This window comes from Siniperca chuatsi, linkage group LG11 (assembly GCF_020085105.1).
Source record: "Siniperca chuatsi isolate FFG_IHB_CAS linkage group LG11, ASM2008510v1, whole genome shotgun sequence".
In the NCBI taxonomy this organism is placed as follows: domain Eukaryota; kingdom Metazoa; phylum Chordata; class Actinopteri; order Centrarchiformes; family Sinipercidae; genus Siniperca; species Siniperca chuatsi.
The window spans coordinates 19,416,083-19,435,888 of record NC_058052.1 but is presented as its reverse complement, the minus strand read 5'-3'; the positions used below and the strand labels follow the sequence as shown (position 1 = coordinate 19,435,888).

General features: G+C 40.7%; 1 protein-coding gene across 1 annotated transcript in view; it reads left to right on the top strand.

Annotated features, from left to right (window-relative positions):
- Positions 1-699: 699 nt before the first annotated feature.
- Positions 700-19,806, top strand: part of fmn2a (formin 2a) — a 41,329-nt gene continuing 22,222 nt past the window's right edge. Inside the window, 8 exon segments of the mRNA XM_044214194.1 lie at positions 700-1,090; positions 3,445-5,719; positions 8,991-9,154; positions 12,563-12,715; positions 13,754-14,381; positions 14,384-14,549; positions 15,092-15,233; positions 19,686-19,773. Coding sequence (XP_044070129.1) covers positions 3,490-5,719; positions 8,991-9,154; positions 12,563-12,715; positions 13,754-14,381; positions 14,384-14,549; positions 15,092-15,233; positions 19,686-19,773 — 3,571 coding nt within the window. The 5' untranslated portion in view covers positions 700-1,090; positions 3,445-3,489.

Genomic DNA, 19,806 nt, shown 5'->3' with positions numbered 1-19,806 from the left:
TTCAGCTAATCCAAGGGGTTTTAGTTTATTTAGCTTAAGTGGAGTAGAAGTATGAAGTAGCATAAAATGGGAATACTCAAGTAAAGTACAAGTACCTTTGAATTTGTACTTAAGTACAGTACTTGAGTAAATTAGTTACATTCAACCACTGCTTGTACGAACCATCAAATTTGGATTTTTTGCTTTTTCAATCCAAATAATCTCAAACACATTCAATCATAGTCTAGACTCTGCAGTGGTCTGACCAGCTTCTTTAATAATAATGATTGTTGTCTTAGCAGGATGATGGGTCATTATACAACTGTAGAATTAATTTCCTGCCACTAAAACATTGTCTGGAGAGTATTGCATGATATGATAAAGAATAGATCTTTACATTTTTTCTGTAAATTATTAAAATCTCTCCAATCTTTGTGATGGTGATAGTTTCAGTGGTCTGTCTGCTCTTTTACAGTTACATGTATTAGGTCGCCCATTTTTTTTTTCTATTTTGTTATAATCATCTAGTTTGTAGAATTGTTGTCTTTAATGTTCTCTTTGTACTTGAATTATCTTATATCCACTTTCTTCAGAAACCTGTAGTTGTTTAAATAGCAGTTAGGGTCACTGATACGTCTGTTAACCGCTTATGTTGACAGGACACAGCTGAAACTCATTTTTTGATTGGAGGGATGGACTTAAAAGTGGCACCAGGGTGCGCCAAACCAAAAGTGCAAAGTACTGATCAACTTGATATTATGTGTGGAAGCAGAAGCTTTTTGTGTGAGTTTCTGTTAAATATATTCCTGCATCACTATCTGATACTACCACACCATTAGCATTGAGTGTCTAATTAACTGAATAAATACAAGAGTGGTCTTGACTGTTGCACAGTTCTGTATGTTAACCATGATGAGGCTTGATGAAGTTAGTGAGGAGAGTCTCAGATAGTGCTAATGGGAGATGGCCAAGGAGACCAGGCATGTGATGAGGGAAAATACCAACTTCATGTGACCCATGGCTAAGGAGTGGCTCATAGGCGAAGACAAACACCCATTTGTGTTGTTTTCTTCAGTCAGTGCTGATCCACTGAGGAGAATCCACCAGTCAGGCAAGTACACTGTCATTTATAAAATAAGTTTAAAAATGTCTAACTAAGAGCCTTATCCACAGTTTTTTTTCACCATTTCATGTTCTGAAGTGGTCAAGTACAAGAAACCTTTTTTAGTTTTTTTATTGAAGTGTTTGGACAAACACAAACTTTAATGAATGTGTGAGCTTGTAATTTCTAGCAAATATGTTTTCTTTTAATTAGGATATACATTTTTAAGAATATGTATCTTATTTATTTATGTGTAATTGGTTTCACCCACTTAATTTGCATTATTTTTAAACCACTTGCTTTTTGCTCTTGAAGTAAGAAAGGCAATCTTTATAATTAGTGTTAAATGGCTCAACTTTGTCACACTTTACCACACTCATAGGCATGAATCAGTCCTCAGTCAAGCCTTGATGCAGGCCCGCACAGGCCCTGTTTGTAAATGAAATTATTTGCAATAATAATACTGTACTGTGTATTTAACTGTAGACATAATATGTATCACCCAAGAACATTTTATCAGTATAGGGCAGTTTGAACAAGTAGGAATTTGTGAAACACAATTTTCCATTTTGACATGAGACTTATTTTGTATAGTCTGATTTAAATGAATATTTGCTATATAAATATCCTCGGAACCAGACGAATCTGCCGAGCTCATGTTTCTGGCCTGTCTGGCCCCCCTCCCATTCAAACAGATCTCCACCCGTTCTGGATTCTGTCGGGCCAATCATAGCCATTTATCTAATATGGGGCGGATTTATGGGGCCATTATTGTAGCAGAACTATTTACAAATGTGAGTGGAGAGTTGTGTAACTGTATCTCAATCTGTGTGTGCGTAATCAGATTTGTAAATGTGTAAAAAAAAAAATAAATAAAATCTCCAAATCTGTATTCAGATTTGCAAGTGTATTGAGATTTGTAAATGTTTAGAGAAATCTGTAAATGCATACATAGATATATGGCTAAAAAAGTATTTTGCTCCAAGAGCTGGAAATACAGACAAGTCATCAGTTACAACTCAGGCGGGCCTCTCAATTGGCTGTCTTTTTACACGTGACCTTTGCTACACTTCTGCCGTGGCAGAGATCTACAAATGTCTGTGTGCCTAAGTAACTATTCAGCCTACATACCAGTTGGTGGTAGAACCCAGTGATTTTAAGCGAGTTTAAAATTAACCTAAAAATTAATCTAATTAAAAAATAAATCTAATCTAATTAATCTAATCTAAGATTCCATTGCAGTCTTGCATTGGCATAACTGCAGCCACTACCACTACCTAGCCCAGCAATGTCAGTAAAATCACTGGGTGCTACCGTCGACCGTTGGTATGTAGGCTGTATAGCTATAACTTTTCAGCCATATATCTATGCACGTAGTTACTGATATCTCTACACATTTACAAATCTCAATACATTTACAAATCTGAATACAGATTTGGAGTTTTTTTTTTTTTACACATTTACAAATCTGATTACGCACACACATTCTGAATACACATTTACAGATTCCTGTACACATTCACAATTCTCAGTAGGCTAGAGATTCTCTCCCACATTTACAAATCTGATTACTCGCACACACACAGATTGAGACAGTTACACAACTCTCCACTCACATTTGTAAATAGTTCTGCTACAATAAGGGCCCTATATGGGTTTGATACGATGGCTTCATGAGCTACAAAAGCAACTGGTAGTCATTCATTTTCAGTGGGAGCTGGCGACGAGAGGCGTCTGACAGCGTGGCAGCAGCAAGTGGTGCAATGCCAGCAAGGCATGAAGCTCACGAAACTCATCAAACTGTCACTAGGCAGTGCTGATCAAATCTGGTGTCAAGAATCTGAGTAATTTTCTGAAGATCGACTAATTGATTTATCAACTAATCATTTCAGCTCTACAGTTTTATATGTGCCTGCATTGTAATTAATTATGGTAATTTCACTTTGTTTCTCTTGCTGTCACCAGTAGTGTCACATGATTCGCAATCTAGCTATTCCTGAATCAATCAGATATCTTTGTCTGGGAAAGCAAAAAATCTATGCAAGTAATGGACACTTAAATTCTAATAAAGTGCAAAAACACGTTGGAAATTATAGTTAAATACTTTTTAGTCTTTTACTATAAGATTTTTTATGGAATAATCAAAACAAGAGAACACTGTTTTTGATCCCTATATACAAAAAATTTACACACTGCATGGCAGCAAGAAACATAAGACTAATTATGTCAGCTTGCCCTTATGTTCAACTTTTACCTCATGACATCACTGAGAACAGATTGCCTCTCCTCTGCTATTGTGAAGCTAAGCTTAAACATAAAATGAATTAATGTGATTTTAACTTGTTCTTTTCCTTTTACTTCAGCCTGTCTAGATCGTCTCCCCTCTGGATGAAGCCACAGTGGTCAGGATGCAGACTATTAAGACAGTGGAGACCCAAGTGCCCTTTCTGAAAGAAAGTTTCTTCACTACCACTTTTAAAGGCAGGAGGAAGAGCAGCGTTACCAATATCCTCCGTAAACAACAGCACTCACTTCTTAATCAACAATACCAGCAACAACAGTGCATTTTAGAGCATCAGCAACAGCATCCTAAGCAATTTCTTTCCCCGTCAGTCGAAAATGGACAAGGGCAACGCACTCCGGAGCATCAGCGCCTTGCTCGTTCGACCAGTAGCCCATTATGCAAGACAGCCGAGCATGCAGGAGCAGATGGGCATGGAAAGGAGGGGCAAAAAGAGAGGAAGGATCAGAGAGTCAGAGAGGCTGTGCAGGGGAGGGGGGGAGAACGAAGAGTGAGTGGTAGCGAGCCCGCGGCTGTCAGTGCCAGTCTCCTCCTCCTTTCATCATCAGCATCAGTGGCGCTGGGGGAGGCAGCATCATTCTCACAGCTGCCTTTAACTGTGGTGGGCAGACAGCAGGGATTAGGTAGCGCTGAAAGGGCTCTGACCAACAGAGGACCAGCATCAGTAGCAGCCCCGGAGGAAGTCCAGCATGTCCAGCCTCGACCCCAGCAGCATGGCCTGTTAGCCAAGGGTGTCCGCCTGCTCAGGAACATGGGGAACCAGGAAACTAAGCAGAAGAAAGGAGGAGGAAGTGTTGGAGCAGCAGGGGATGTCTCCGGTGATGGTGATGCTGATGAGAGGGAAGTGGACAAAAAATCTAAAAAGTCCCACAATAAGATAAGTAAAGGAGGAGTAGAACATAGTGGTAGGAAGAAATCAAAGTCAGAGTCGAAGGGGTCTGTGTTTTCCGGCATGAAGATCAGGAAGAGTTTATCAAAGGCGAAAGGATTGTCTAAGGATGACATGTTGGAAGATGGGAGATCAGCAGACTTGGGCAAAGCAGGGCTCAAGCCCTGTGCAGAGGCAAGCCTGTCAGCTGATGAGATGGGCATGCTATCAGATGTTGAGGGGGATCTAAGCCATTTGACCGCAGACAGTCACCAATCTATGGTGGATGAGATTGGCCGGAAGACAAGCTCGGGGTCGGATGCTGACCTCTACAGTTTTCACTCAGCAGCAGCTGAAAATGAAGACCTGCTCTCTGACATCCAACAGGCCATAAGAAACAAGTGTGTGGAAAGTGACAGGGTGCTGGAAATGGTGGCAGGGCATTTCTCTGAAGGGTTGACCTCTGAGAGGAACATAACCCCTGAGAAGGTAATATCTCACCAGCTAATTAATCTGGATAAGGAATTTTTCTCACCCCTTGTTGGTAGTGAATGTGTACCTCAAGAAGTAAGCAGAGAAAATAAGGAATTAGAGAACGAAAGCCGTGTCATACCCATATCAAGAAATTCATCTGGGCCAGGGTCCCTGAGTGAGAGTGGTCCATCATCTTCAGCACCAGACACAGAGAGAAGCAGTGGCAGCCTTTTCCCAAAGACTAACAGCACGTATAGCTTCCCTGACACTACAGCCACCACCACCTCGTATGAGAGTGCTGAGGAGTCCCAGGATGACCTGGAGAGCCCGGTACAGCACCGTCAAGATAATCTGGCTGCACAGTGCAAAAATACATGTGCGCCATGTGTCTGCTTGGATCCTGTGGTGGCAGGGGCAGGGCCGATGGGGTCTCACAAGAGTGCGAGCAGCATGGAACTGTCTATGGAGAGGGAGGAGGAACAGGACACTGGGAGACGGGACTTCCTGTCCCTGAAAAGGAGGAAGAGTAGTTTGTCTATTAGCCAGCTAATAACAGACAGCCCCCCTGTTTCTCAGCCTAGACGGACGTCCTCCATCTCCCCCTCCACTGTCAAACTCTACCCTCTAGTCCACCCCTCCTATGTTAAGACCACCACCAGGCAGCTAACCTCTCCAATTGGCTCTCCCATTACCAGCCCCCATGTGCCCAGAAAAACAGATGCCACCGTTGCTTCAGTGGAATCCAGTGGGGTCAAGGGGTTTAGGAGGCACAAGCAGAGATCCTGCTCCATTGCTGGCCCCATCAGTGTGTCTGCAGACTGGTCCACAGAGCTGGATGAGCTAAGAGGAAGGCAGGGTGGCTGGGCCAAATTCCCAGAGCAGGAGTCATCAGAGAAGAGTTACACAGGCGGGACTTACTGGACACTAGGCTCAAGGAGAGCACATGGACGGCAGACGTCCACTACCACAGTACCCTACTTGGATGTCTTCTCTGGTGAGTCACATATAACACAGGTAACTGTTGCCACACATAAAGCTCAATCAGACAGCTTTGAAGTGCTGTTAATACAACATAGATTAGACTTTTGGTGTAGACTCCCTCTCTGATTAATGCCTGATTATGGAAAATAATCCCATAATCCATTAGCAACATACCTCACAATTTGACCATCATTGCACTGATTCTGAATGGCATTGTGATGTGGTTAGATGTTGATATCAACTTTATGAACTACAGATGTGGCTAATTTGGTTAATAAAGACCACATTGATTAGTGATAGCTTCCTATTTAGGTAAGAGAGAACAAGAGGTATTTTTGGGTTTTTTGACTGGAGGGATTAGCCTGTTAAAATTTGAACCAGTTGGATGATACAGGAATGTGAGAAAATATAAATGGATAGTAACCAGGAGGTTTGTAATGAATGAAGAGGTAGAGAAGAAAGGATTAAGAATGAAATAGTCATCCTGACTAAATACATCTTGCAGGTTGATGTCACAGCCTGACAATATGCATTTATATACTGTTAGCTAATGTCCATATTATACTAAAGTGTTTGCATGAATTTACATATATATCAGACATAAAGAAAGAGACTGGTGATATTATATAATTTTCTTATTGACAACAAATTCCATAAAAAGACCAAAACCAGCAATATGTTAGTCCTCCCTTGGCCTGTCTGTGAAACCCAGCTTCAAGCCCATTTGTTCTGACATAAATCTCTAAAAAAAAAAAAAAAAAAAAGGTCACATATATGTAGTCTCATTTTTAAAAAATGGCAAGTGGGGCACCCCAGTACCTCACCAGGTAGAGCGCGCTTGCCATGTACAAGGCTAAGTCCTTACCACAGCATCTCGGGTTCGAATCCAACCCGCGGCCCTTTGCTGCATGTCACCCCCCCCCCACACACACACACATTTCCTCTCTCTTTATCTGTTCCTATCAAATAAAAGCAAAAAGCCCCCAAAAAAATAATCTTAGAAAAAATGTAAATTTGTCATTCCTTTTATTGACTCCTCTGCTCTCACCTTTTCCTGACCAAGCAATGTATCACAGGAAAACAAAGAATCCTTCTATCAAAATATTTACATAATTTTTTACTATTGTTGTTGGAAATCCCCAATGGGCCGAATGTGACTCCTATTTGTTTGGCTCCAAGCCCTGTCCTCATTTGAGATTAGGTTATTATGCAATGGTATTGTGAAATGATTATGGTAATTGCCTAGTGATTAACTTCTAATGACTTACAAATGATCACATTATACAAATGATCACAGTGGGAATACTAAAGTTATGATTTAAAAGTACAATAGCTCATGAAAACCATGATGAAACAGTGGAGGTTCTTTATTGAGAAGTGTCTTCAGAACAAATGCCTCTTTTCTAATAAAACAATGCCACTCTGTCCTGCTTTCTGTTGTGGTGCCTTTCAAGAGCTCAGCTGCTCTCCACTGTTTGTGCCTTTGCTCATAAATCAGAGGACCGAATTACAACACTGCTACCCACCCAAGGCGATGCCATCCTCTGATTCCAGACAAAAAAAAACACACACACTGCAAACTTGTGGATGCTAAACCCAAGTGACAGTTTATCTGCATGACAAAAATAAGTCATGATAGGAGATACATTCTCACTTTGTCTGGTGAATTTACTGTAGCCAAACAATGGAGGTACACTGTATCTCGAATCCCCATTAATGTCAACATTTGGCCTGTCTGGCATTTCATAATTGTAGGATTGAAATTGTAGGACATATAGTATGCTGTCCTGTTTTTATTCACAAAGACTGGTTATTTCACTCACTAATTCAGCAGTGCATGTGACATTGATCAGTTCAGCACATCTTCCAGGTCACATCGGGTAGCAGTGTTGCAGGGCGGCTGTGGCTTAGTGGTAGAGCGGGTCTTCCACCAATCGGAATGTCGGCAGTTCGATCCCGGCTTCCCCCCACAAGTCGAAGTGGGCAAGACACTGAACCCCAAATTGCTCCCGAGGGCTGTGCCTTTGGTGTGCGAGTGTGTGTGAATGATTAGTTATTTTCATACATCAGTGTGAATGGGGTGAATGTGATATGTAGTGGATGCGCTTTGAGTAGTCAGAGACTAGAAAGAAAGACTAGAAAGGTGTTATATAAGTAGAGTCCATTTACCATTTACATCCAGCTCTTAGGAGGGAGAGAGGATAGAGGTAAAGAAGAAAAAAAGCTGAACACATTCCCTGAGACTGACAATGTAAATTTGGACGTAAATTTGACCTGAACTGATTTGACTTAGTTAAGTTGGTCTGTGTCTTAAAGATTGTACCTGTCCCTGTGCATTACGTCACACAATTTATGAAACACAATACATTTTCAGGATTAGCCTTCATTAGTGTTTGTCAAATACAACTCCAAAGTACTCAAATCAGTGTCCACAGGACCATGAGTCATAGGACTTTGTTTATTCATTTGATGTTGTTTTTAAACCTGAATCACATGGTTTAAAAACAACATTGACAACTGACTGCACAATGTGTCCTGGTTGGACTTTCTGAAGTAATAGTGTTGTCTTTAAGGCTCCACATCCTCTGTTGATGTCACATAGTTAATATTTTTCCAACCCCTAATGATTAATTCTGCTCCTGCCATCATCAAGAAAGAGGATTCTTCCTTATCTGAGCTCTAGACCTGCTCAAGGATTTTGAGATTATGACAAATTTCTATAATATTTCTTACAGCTCAAACTTTTCTTTCTTGCTCTGGTTCCATGACAGAGACAATCTACTGTGTTTTTCAATTAATTATATTCAAATGTAAAATTAACAAGCCCTACAACCACACCCCGATGTTAAGCCATGTGTTTTTTCTCTTTCCAAACACCCAAAACACATTTTTAGTCATATTAAGTTCATCCATCACTGTTTTAAAACCAAAATAATAGTTTAAAAACTGAGAGAGATATTATTAGAAGTACTGGTAACTTCTATTTCTAATATCATTTAGCATTTGTTAATTCTTCGTACTGCACAGTTACCACCATCTCTCTTATCACCCACATGTAAATGGTGTGAACAGAGTTTGCACTTGTAGGTGTTTAATTATCACATCTGAAAGTGAGACATCTCTTTTCAACTCTTTGGTCAGAATAACACAAGTTTTCTTCTTGGCTTACCTAGTTATGATATCTTAAAATAAGTAATATAGAGTCCATATCCAGCATATTAAGTGGAGCTCTGTATTCTCCAGGCCAATTTCATTCTTGCACTTCACTTCTCTTCTGTTCTCAGGTCGCACTCTGTTGGACTGGCTGTGTATGCGTCATGGAGATGGGTCTACAGAAGAGGAGGCAAAAGAATTGTGTCACCGAATGTTGATCCAGAGTCTGTTGCACCCCTTCAGTGACGGCACAGCAGAGCTCCCTATTGACAGCACTGTCTCAGCAGTCTTTAATGTAAGACCTTTGTCTTTACTGTCATCACGCTTGTTTTACAAAAATTATGACATGAGTTGCATTCCATCAGCTCTGCCCAAAACTGACTTTGCTGAGGTTTTTGTTCACCATACAGTAAAACTATAGGAGTGGGTATGTGACCTTCTCAGACCTAACACAACTTGAGGGGATCTGTTTTGTGTTAAAAATATAAAGGTCAAAATTTCCCACTTTGAGAGGCAATAACTGCAGCAGCACAGCTCCAATTTTGATTAAACCTTCCAAGTTGTATTGCATCTTGTTAGTGATTGTCCCAAGGGCTAGAGGACAAAGTGATTTACATTTGTCATATTACCCTTTCATACCAATTCATTGCGTGAAGATAGTATAACATGCAAAAGAGAGCATGTGCTTATCAGATGAAATACTCGAAGAACGTAGCACAAAGTGATTTGCAGTCACCAGTTTATGTACAGTATATGGAGTCATGCAAAGCTTATCCAATCTGTATTTCTATATTTATTGCTGTATTACTGTGATTCATGCCAGAGACATTTCACTATCTGAAGAGCAGTGGTGCATGTATACAGGGTGACCATGTCAAAGTTGATTTCATGACTCTTTAATTCTCCATTCCAGTAATGCTTTGCATCACATTCCCCTGCACAGTTCACCACAGCAAGTGTCAAAGCCATTTCTATCAAGTTCCCCTTGTACAGTAGTTGTAACTTCATGTTGGTATACTATAGGAGTTAAGGACATATAACTTTTAAATTATATTGCCATATATTTATTAGAACTACTTTACCTTCAATGTGCGTGTATGTTTAATCCTGTTTTTCATGTGTGGACATGTATGCCTGCTCAGTATGTGTATGTGTTTTTGTTAGCATTGTCATTGTGAAGATGTTGGCATACTGACGTTCATATTTAGCTCAAAGCACCACTACGTATGGCTTAGTACAAGCTCACAGAGCTGCTAGCATGGCTGTAGACAAGTCTTTTTATTTTGTCTGTTGAATACCAAAGAATGTGCACAGATTAGTGTTGGTCTCTTGCTGCACAATGCACCTCCCATGGACACTGTAGGCTACATGCTCATATGCATAAAAGGTACAGTATGCATACCTAAACACAAACAACTACACACACCCAGATAAAAGCAAGGTTAGTCACCAGAGTATGCATCCTCCAAAGCTGTTTTGTTCACATACATCAAATTCAGAGTACTTTCATTTAATGTACAACTCTGCCACATGTGCACTTATGAGACACCCATACATGTTCAGGCATTTCCTCGCATGGCTGGATAACAGTCCCTCTGACACTCACTCAGTCACACACACACTCACATCTGTGCTTGTGTAGACCATCTGCTGACTGTGTTATGTAACAACCCCACGTGCCTTGGGCTCAGGCTGCTCTTCCCCAGCAAAAAGCTCACCATGTCACGGTTTGGACAGCATTGGACTCCTGGCCTCCCTTTATTTTTTGTTTTGTTTTGTTTTTTTTGTCCCCACTCTGCCTATTTCAGTCTGGGGCTTGGCCTGGAGTCCTGCATTATTCAGCTTGACCAAGAACAACCTTTGCTGTTGCCATTGAGAGTACAGATCTCATTATTGTGTTCTATCTTACAGCTGATCTCCCTTTTAAAATAAATCATCACTGTCTGTCTCTGCAACCTTTTTGCTTAAACCCCTTTGATATCTCAAACTTTTATATTCTTTTTCCTTTTACAGTTAAATTCCTTCTTGAAATGAATCACTTAGTGCTTCTCCATCTCCCTTTCCTTATATTTCTAACCTTATCTCTCATCTCCTATTTGTCCTCCACTTTGCTACCTAAATATGGCATTGCATCAAATTTCATTACTTTATTTTGCTAGAGTGACCAACTGAGTGGTTCGGTTCTTGTTCTGCATACCGCCTGAAATTAAATACTCCATCAGCTTTATTCATTCTAAAAATGGGGTTTGGGGAGGATGAGTATCTAAGAACTCTGTTTAAATCAAGTGTCATCCCTTTTACACTTTGCAAAACATTGCTGAGCGGATAAATACTAATGAGCATATGATGCATGGGCTTGCATCAATCTGGCATGCTTTGTACCTTGTATGTGTTTTTCTGGCTCTAGGTCAGGTTGCCATAATCCAGCTAATGGGTTTTGTCCTCAGAGAAACACTCTCTCAGGACAAAAAGAGGAGACATTTATGCACACACAGGATTCGCGCACACATGAAGTCTTTACACAAATGAAGCAGATTTATGTGATCTAACTGTTCAATTATTTGTTTTACACTGTGGTTTATTAGCATGTAGTTCATCACTGCATGGCATTAATATTTAGGAAAAACAAGGAAAGTTCTAAAAAAAGGAAAAACTTGATTAATGTACCTTTTTTAAAGGGACAGCAAGCACTGTTTAGATTTTACACGTATTCACTGCCTGTTGTAGTGTATTGTCTATAGTCATTAAAATACGTACTGTAAAATAATATGAATACAAATGCACTAATTCTCAGATTATAATAGCTGCTTGTTTCAGGTGATTAAGAAGGTACTATTTGAGAAACATGCTTTACTGAACAATTAAAAGGATTAAGCATATTGCAACAACACACAAGCAATTCTAGCTTTTCATTATTATTTGCCATGGAGACTGACAGACACACATACACAGACTACCTGCATCTGTGATTGTGGAACAGTACTTTTTTTGATACTTAACAGGAACATTAAGAAACCCTCTGCCAATGAAGCTCTGTGGTTGCATATCAAGGCATCTTGAAGGCAGTATTACGTCCAAATATCCGAGTGGTTATGAAGTGGACCATTTGAAGAGAGAAGGAGGGGGGAGAAAGAATGCAGGAATAATTCTTTCAATGTGTTCGTAGGCTCAGTTTTAATCTCTTACCACTGACGCTCAGCCCTTAATAAATGAGGTCCAACAGTACCCCCACATAATTTAGTAATGTCAAGTTTAGACATCATGTTTCATGATGGAACGGGGGAGTTTTAGTTGAAAAAACAAATACAGACAGGACAGTTAATTTTAAAAGCCAGAAATCCAGCTCAGCCCACAAAGTAGTATTCATTATTTATTGTACCTTTTAACTTATGTAAACGATATGATGTAAATTCGCTTTCACAGTCTCACATTTTTGCTATATTGAGTGCTATATTGGCTATGCAAAAGCAAAACAACTTTATGGTGTTTTAAAGTGTTTCCACACACGAAGCTTGCAGAAAGAGCAACCACTTGACTCATATCCCTGGTGGATGTTATTAACCTTTAATCATGGTGCATCCCACCATGTGTTTACACTGTATGCCATATACAGTAGGTACTAGTCCTTGGTTGGAGCAAGTAGCACAAATCTCTGATCTCATTTACAGTATATGCACTTGTTTGTTTTCTAAACTGTGTGCAGGAGGAGCAGCTGTACACCTGGGCATCTGTAGGTCTGCCAGTGTCTTCTCACCTGTGGGAACTCTATGGGGGGCGAACCACAGGCAGAGAACAGAGCTTGAGATCCCCTTTGCATCAGTCATCAGCCAAGACACCAGGAGCTCTACACTCTCAGGTTGGTTACAGCCTCTCTTCATCTATAAATATTTTACAGTATATTTGCCCTGTCTGCACTCTATTGCTTGCTTTGATTTATGGCCTGTTGTCTTACTACTAACATCAGAGAGCATCTTCCTTCTGGTAACCTATTAGATAAATGCAGTATATTAGATATGCAAATATTGTTTTTGTTTTGTTCTGTTTTTATTTTTGTGGACCTTTTTGTGTGTTTCCCTGCTATTTTAATTTTTAACTCTACACAAACGAGAACACACAGATGCAAGTGCAAAACTTCACAGAGTTCAAGTAGAATGTTATATTCAAAACTCTTATCGTTATAAAACAATGCAATTGTTAAGGATTTTATCTGATATTTAATCTTGATTTGAAATCTGAACCATGACCTGTGTGACCTGTCAAAGTGTTAAGGAATACAGTAAACCTCAGTCTCAACACTCTGTAAACTGTAAATTGTTCTTTGTCCACTAGAGGCCAGGCTTGTCTTGAAAGACTTGTTAGATTATCACAGTGAACCTCCCTGTTTCCTAGAAGAACTAATAATTTAGGAAGGCCATACTGACTGAACATTCTCCTTAAGATTCAACGATGTGACCACAACTGGGGAATGTGTACTAGCAGACACAAGCCCTCCCCATGTGAGGCCCAACGAGACTCACTGTCTCTGGGGTCAAATCTCTCAGTATCCCCTCATCCCTGCTCTAACCAGTCTGGAGCCAGAGGTCTGATGGAGTCTAGACATAATGGACTTTCTTGACCCTTCTTTAGCTCATAGCTCTGTCACTAAGCTCTCTCAGTCGTGGGTGTTTTTACTGTTTATAAAGCATCATTTATTGAATGATAATGTGTCCAAGATTTAACTGTTTTTCAACATTTTAGAGTACAAGATAGGCTTGTCTACCTGCTTTTAAAGAATGTTTCATTGAGAGAAAGCACAAACTTGTGTTATTGTTTTATTTTCTACAGTTTCCATTTGTGAACCCTAATGTAGTTTTTTGTTTTTTTGTTGTTGTTGTTTTTTTTTGTTCGCTGACAGACAGAATCCAGCAGGTTGAAGTCCAGTCAGTCATCCTCAGAGGATGAAAGCTGTCTCATCCCTCAGTTGGAGAGGACCATCGATGACCTGCGGATTAAGATTGATGTGTTGCAGGGCCAGCAGGCCTCCTTGGCAAAGGGCAGCTCGGGAGCTCTGGGCGCTGCCCACCACAAGGCCTCACAGATGAGGGGAGGAAGATTGGGAAAGATGAGCCAGGAGGTGTCTGTCCAGACCTCGCCTGTGGAGGAGGGGTTTAAGTTTGACATGCCTTTCAATGGAGGATCAGGTAGCGTGTCATCCTCTGTTTCATCCTCCATCCCCAAATCTACAAAGAGCTTTGTCTGCACATGCCAGCAGAGGCAACAGAGCAGTGCCCATCCAGCTCTTCCGCCCCCTCCTCCACCTCCACCCCCCCCTCCAATCTCTGGAGGTATGCCCCCACCTCCACCACCAACACTTTTACCAGGCGGCGTCGCTCCTCCTCCACCACCACATCCACCGCCCTTACCCGGGTTTGGACCTTGTCCACCACCGCCTCCCCCCTCCTCCTCCTCCCCCACCAGGTGTTGGACCTCCCCACCTCCTCCCCGCCTGGTTTTGGACCTCACCCCCCCTCCTCCACCGCCTGGAATGGGCCCCCTCCTCCACCCCCACCCCCAGGCTTTGGGCCTCCACCACCACCAGGCCCCATGCCCTCCATGATGGCCCAGGAAGCTGCCTCTGCCAAGGCTGTGATCGAGCCCCCCAAGCCAATGAAGCCACTTTACTGGACACGCATCCAGCTGCATGATAAAAAGTAAGGATATGCTGTATATAGATATGGATCATTTGCACAAAGGTATTCTCTGAACAGTAGAGAATTGAGAGGAAGCTTGTCCACTTAAGATAAAGATCGACCACGTGCTGTAACGGCAGTAGAGATGCTAACCTTGTGGTGAAAGTGATGCAGTCCAGGCATTGTGGTCAGCAGGGAATTGACTTAAACCAGGTTTTCTTTCCTTAATAAGGCTTGGAAAATTGTAGTTGAACAAATGTCTAGAAATAGACTACTTGATTTACTTGCAAGTGAGAAACCTGATACTGAATTCTTAATGTAATTTGTTTGCTGAAGGATTTGACAGGTATACTTCTGGATTTTTACTCTGCAAAATATGACAAATGAGTACTCATAAAATACCAGAAAACAATCTAGAAATGTCAAAATGCCTTTTGTGGTGAAATAACAACATGAATTACACTATAAAAGTGGACTTCGGTGTACTTTTTCCAAACAATACATGGCAGATTCAAGCTTGCCTACTTGCACTGTAAATAATCCCTCTTTCCTCCTATCTTTAGACCCATTGACTCACTGGTGTGGGAGAAAATCGAGGAACCAACTGTGGACTTTGAAGAATTTGTGGAGCTATTCTCCAAAAGTGCTGTTAAGGAGAAGAAAAAGCCAATTTCAGACACAATCAGCAAGTCCAAGACCAAGCAGGTACAGTATGTTTTATGGTTGTGTGTTTGTCTGTGTGTTCATTTCTGTTTGTCTCTACACATTATACATACAGTTTACGACATCCAATTTCTTTATGCATGCAAAGGTGTGTGTGTGTGTGTGTGTGTGTGTGTGTGTGTATCCTCCTGGGTCACCAATTGTGGCACTCTTCAGGGCTTTTCCCATCTTCACTCTCACTCCTCTGATGCCCCATTTCTTTCCATTTATCCGCTCTCCAAGTTGCTTTGAGTGACAGGAGGAACTGCTATAGCCAGACAGTTATTATGTGGTGTGAGCCCTGGCTCCCACCCGACTCCCCCGTGACCGTCCAGTGGCAGTGAGCCAATGTCTCGCGTGCATTGAGGAAACCTCACGACGGTGATGAGTGTTGAGGGGGGGAGGCCTGGGAGCTGTATTTCGTGATGTGGTTCCTCCCATTGTGCTTTCTGTATGACTTGGTTTAATAGCCAGACTGTTTGCCTCCCCAGTGCCCTTTATGTCACTCCATCAATCTGCAAGTCAAACATTTGATCTACAATTTATAGCTGCTCTAGCCAAGATTGTTATGTTAATATACTATTTGCTCAAATTATGTGTCTAAATCACAAATAATGTTGCACCAGGGAAGAACGTTTCACTCCTCTAATTGAAACCCAGTAGAATCACCCAAATGTTTTTGCTGAGATGAAATGTTGGTCTCAGGCATAGTAGGCAAAATGTAAAACCATCTCCAAAAAAGGTTCCAGTTGAATGAAAGTTTGTCTCGGGAACAATGGTTGAACTCCTCTACACTTAATATTAATAATAATGGTTTCTGGATGGTTTCTTCGACACCTCAGAGACAAAATAGAGGGAATTCACTTCTGCACAGAGTAGCACTGCACCTGCGAGTCTAGATATAGGAGATGACACAGGGCAGGGAGACGGGGAACAACCATAATGAGTGTCCTCCTCTCTATTAAAACAGACTTTCCTTGATGTGATGTTCTGATTGATGGAGCTCTAAATAAGTTGGCCACCACATCATGAAGCAGCTCATGTTGTGGTTAAAATGTGAGACACAAGAGACAAATTGAGGTGGGTGTGGGTTGAATTCCCTCACTGCATGATACTGCTGCAGATGTTCTCTAACACAACAATGGTGGTCAAGATATTGAAGGCCATAACAGAAAAATAAAAACATGCAGTTTATAGAACTGTGTCTGACCTCAATTTGGAGCAAACCTTCGACATTTCCAACTCATGAGGGCCGGCCCCAGGCCTCAAGATGATCAATCCCATCTCCTACTACTTGCAACTATTCCCATCCCCCTGTGTGTTGTGAGTTCAATTGTTTTGCTGATGAGAGGGGACAAGCATCCTCTCCAGAGCTACCACTAGAGAGCAGCTTTGACGTCAGTACCCAGTTTTAAAGGCCTCTGATGACATGAGTATCAGATGTGAAGAAATACTACCACTGACACCCAATGTCACATGTTGCCCCTGCTGTCTATCTGCAGAGAGGTTTTAAAGAGGAGCTGAGGAGCTTTTTTTCCTTGGCACTCTGGGTCAATCCAGCAGTGCTTGATTTTTGAGATGCAAAGTGTGTTTTCACTTTTGATTAAATGAATGCTAATATGCAGGTTAGGTCTCTTCAAGGCATAAAGTTTTTCATCCCGCATGAATAAAGATTTCTTATAAGCAAGTTAAGGAAGGATATGAATGACTGGATGGCTGCAACTAATGATTTTTTTTATTTTATTGATTAATCTGCTGATTACTTTCTCAGTCGATCAATTGTTTTGTTTATAAATTGTTAGAAAATAGTGAAAAATGCCCTTGTCTGAGCAACAGTCCGAAGCCCAAAGATATTCAATTTGCAATCACAAAAGACAAAGAAAAGCTGCAAATCCTCATAGTTAAGAGGATGAAACTCTGGGACGTTTAACATTTGTGCTTGAAAATTACTTATCAGTTATCCAAGTAGTTGAAGATTATGGATCTACATGGATGTACAGACAACTATCAATGGATTACTTTGATACTGAAAAAAACAAAAAAAAATGTGACGATTCTCAGGAAAGTTCTGGAGTTATAAAGTGAGTCTTTTTTCTATGATTTGTAAGGAAATTTATGGAGGTTTATTCATGATGGACATCAGCGATAATGAGTGCAAGTCACACCAAATCTAAAAATATGTGTATCATGTCTGTGTGTTCAGATTTGACTGAGTTATGACTCAGAGAAGGAGTGCTATTTTTGATGCAAATTTGTGATTTAAAGTACCTTAACTGTCTCTGTGAGCCATGTTGTTAAAGGGGCCAAATCAACAGCCAAACTACAATAACTAACTCACTGTTGTTTTAAGAACAGTGGCATGCACCTGTCTCTTTCACCTCACACAGTATCTTTGCATCATGTCTCTTCCTCAGAGGCCCCCTGGGGAGATGTGCCCCACAAATTGAAAACCTCTGAACTAATCGATTGACAGAAGAGCTAAAGTTTTAGCGCTCAAGGACAGTTTCAAGCTTTTAGGTATAGAGGATCCTCATATCAGCCTCAGTAATGATACGTATTCTTTATCTCCCATCACCACAACTACCAAACCTGAGTGCTTGGTTCACAACACATCTTTCCCAACCTAAACAAATCATGACAGGTCAGAAGTAGATTGGTAATATCACCAGTTATTGCAACATCTGGCTCTTTTTCAGACTGTTGAACGATCAATACGTGGATTCTGCATAAACTCCCTACACATCACACGGCAGTCTGAACTGATACTACAGTATACTTAAAATATGTTTTAGAGGTCTGTTGCACCCAGGAGTTTCAAGAAAAGTTCATTAAACGCTAAATTGTTGGTACATGATGTATGCATATAGTAATGTGTTATTATATTGCTGTTATGCCTTCATAAAAGCGCCCTTTTATCACAAAAAAGTGAAGCCTAGGTCAGGACAACTATCATAAGTAGTTTTAATTAAACTCAGTGCTTGATTCCAAAGTTAAATTATAGAGATATTATAATTATTAACTTTTTGTAAAACTCAAAATTTACATAGAGTTTTATTTTCTGGTCTTTTTCAGCTTCTTTTGAGAGAACAAGTTGTACCTCAGGGATTTCTTCCTCACATATGATTCGGAGTTGTGCAGGATTGGTGAAAGTCCATATTGGCCAACCCTGAAATGATGAATGGATCAAAAGATCAACATATAATTAATGTGACTTAAAGGATTTCTTTAAACCAAAAACTTAGACACATGGATCTCATAAGATTGTTGAGAGACACTGTATTAGATGAAGTTTTCAGGGTTGTTTTGTTGTCCTGAAAATGTTCGGCACAAAAAATAATTTCAGTAAATATAGTGGTTCATGGATCCAGCTGTGTTTCATTATGAAATAATACTACTGATACACTGCAAGGGAACTTTCATTGTAGACTTATGTAAAAAGTGGTAAACCGATCCTCTGTAATATCACACAGTTCTGCTAGGTAGTAAACTTTTATGTATGTTTTATGTAAGTTGCTGTTTGTACATTTGGGAGAGTCAGGTCAGCTGATAAAACATGACTAATGACTTATTTTTTCACTGACATTAAGCAGCTATCCTGCTATCACAGGCTCATTGTAGAAGCCATTCGGCCTCATATCTCAAACGGCCTGTCCCCTGAAGCTGTGGTCGAACCGGGAAAACTGAGACAGTTGGGGCTTGGTGATATAACTTCCTGTGTGTTTGAGAGGTCTGTGGTCTTTGTGATCTGGTTTAGATGGAAGCGTTCTGTCTGGATCACAGTAGGCTACGGGTTTCCTGTCCTGTCCCTTCACCACTTTGCTACCCGGTGTACACTTCTGCTTACTCAGGCAAGCTGTGGTTCATAATGGCCCCCTTGGATGCAGTTTTTCATGCATAATAACACTGGCTTGATATTCAACTCCTGGCTATTTGACAAGTGGAAGCTATTATTATTCAGCTATATTTTTTTTAATATTGCAGCTTTTGGAGCAGTTTTGATCTTGGGATACAATAGTCATAACCACAGAGATTCTCTATGTTCAGTCAGTCGCAGGAGTTGAATTCATGTGATCATACTCCACTTAGCAAATATGCCTCTTGTTGGCTTAAAGTTTTTATTTGCATAACTGTAAGATGATGGATGTGTGGAGAATTGGAGGAAAATGAGAAATTGTTAATCATCATTATTCGGCAAGACAGCATTATAATTTTCCTAATGTTTGCGGGTGAATAGTCTTTAGTTTTTAATAGTTTTCCTCCCACTGAGGTGAACAGACAAAGGGGATGATGTTCCTGTCTTTTGTTTCCAGTCAATTATTAAATGTGTTGTCTGTGTGTGTGTGTGTGTGTGTGTGTGTGCGTGCACATCATGGTATTTGGAGTATTAACCTCCCTGGTCTCTTTGGCCTTGTATAACCCTACTGCTCACATCTCTTTGTCTCATCAACTCTTTAGGTAGTGAAGCTCTTGAGCAACAAGCGTTCACAGGCCGTGGGTATTCTGATGTCCAGCATTCATCTTGATATGAAGGACATCCAGAATGGTAAGTGTTATCATGTGGTCATATATCTGATCT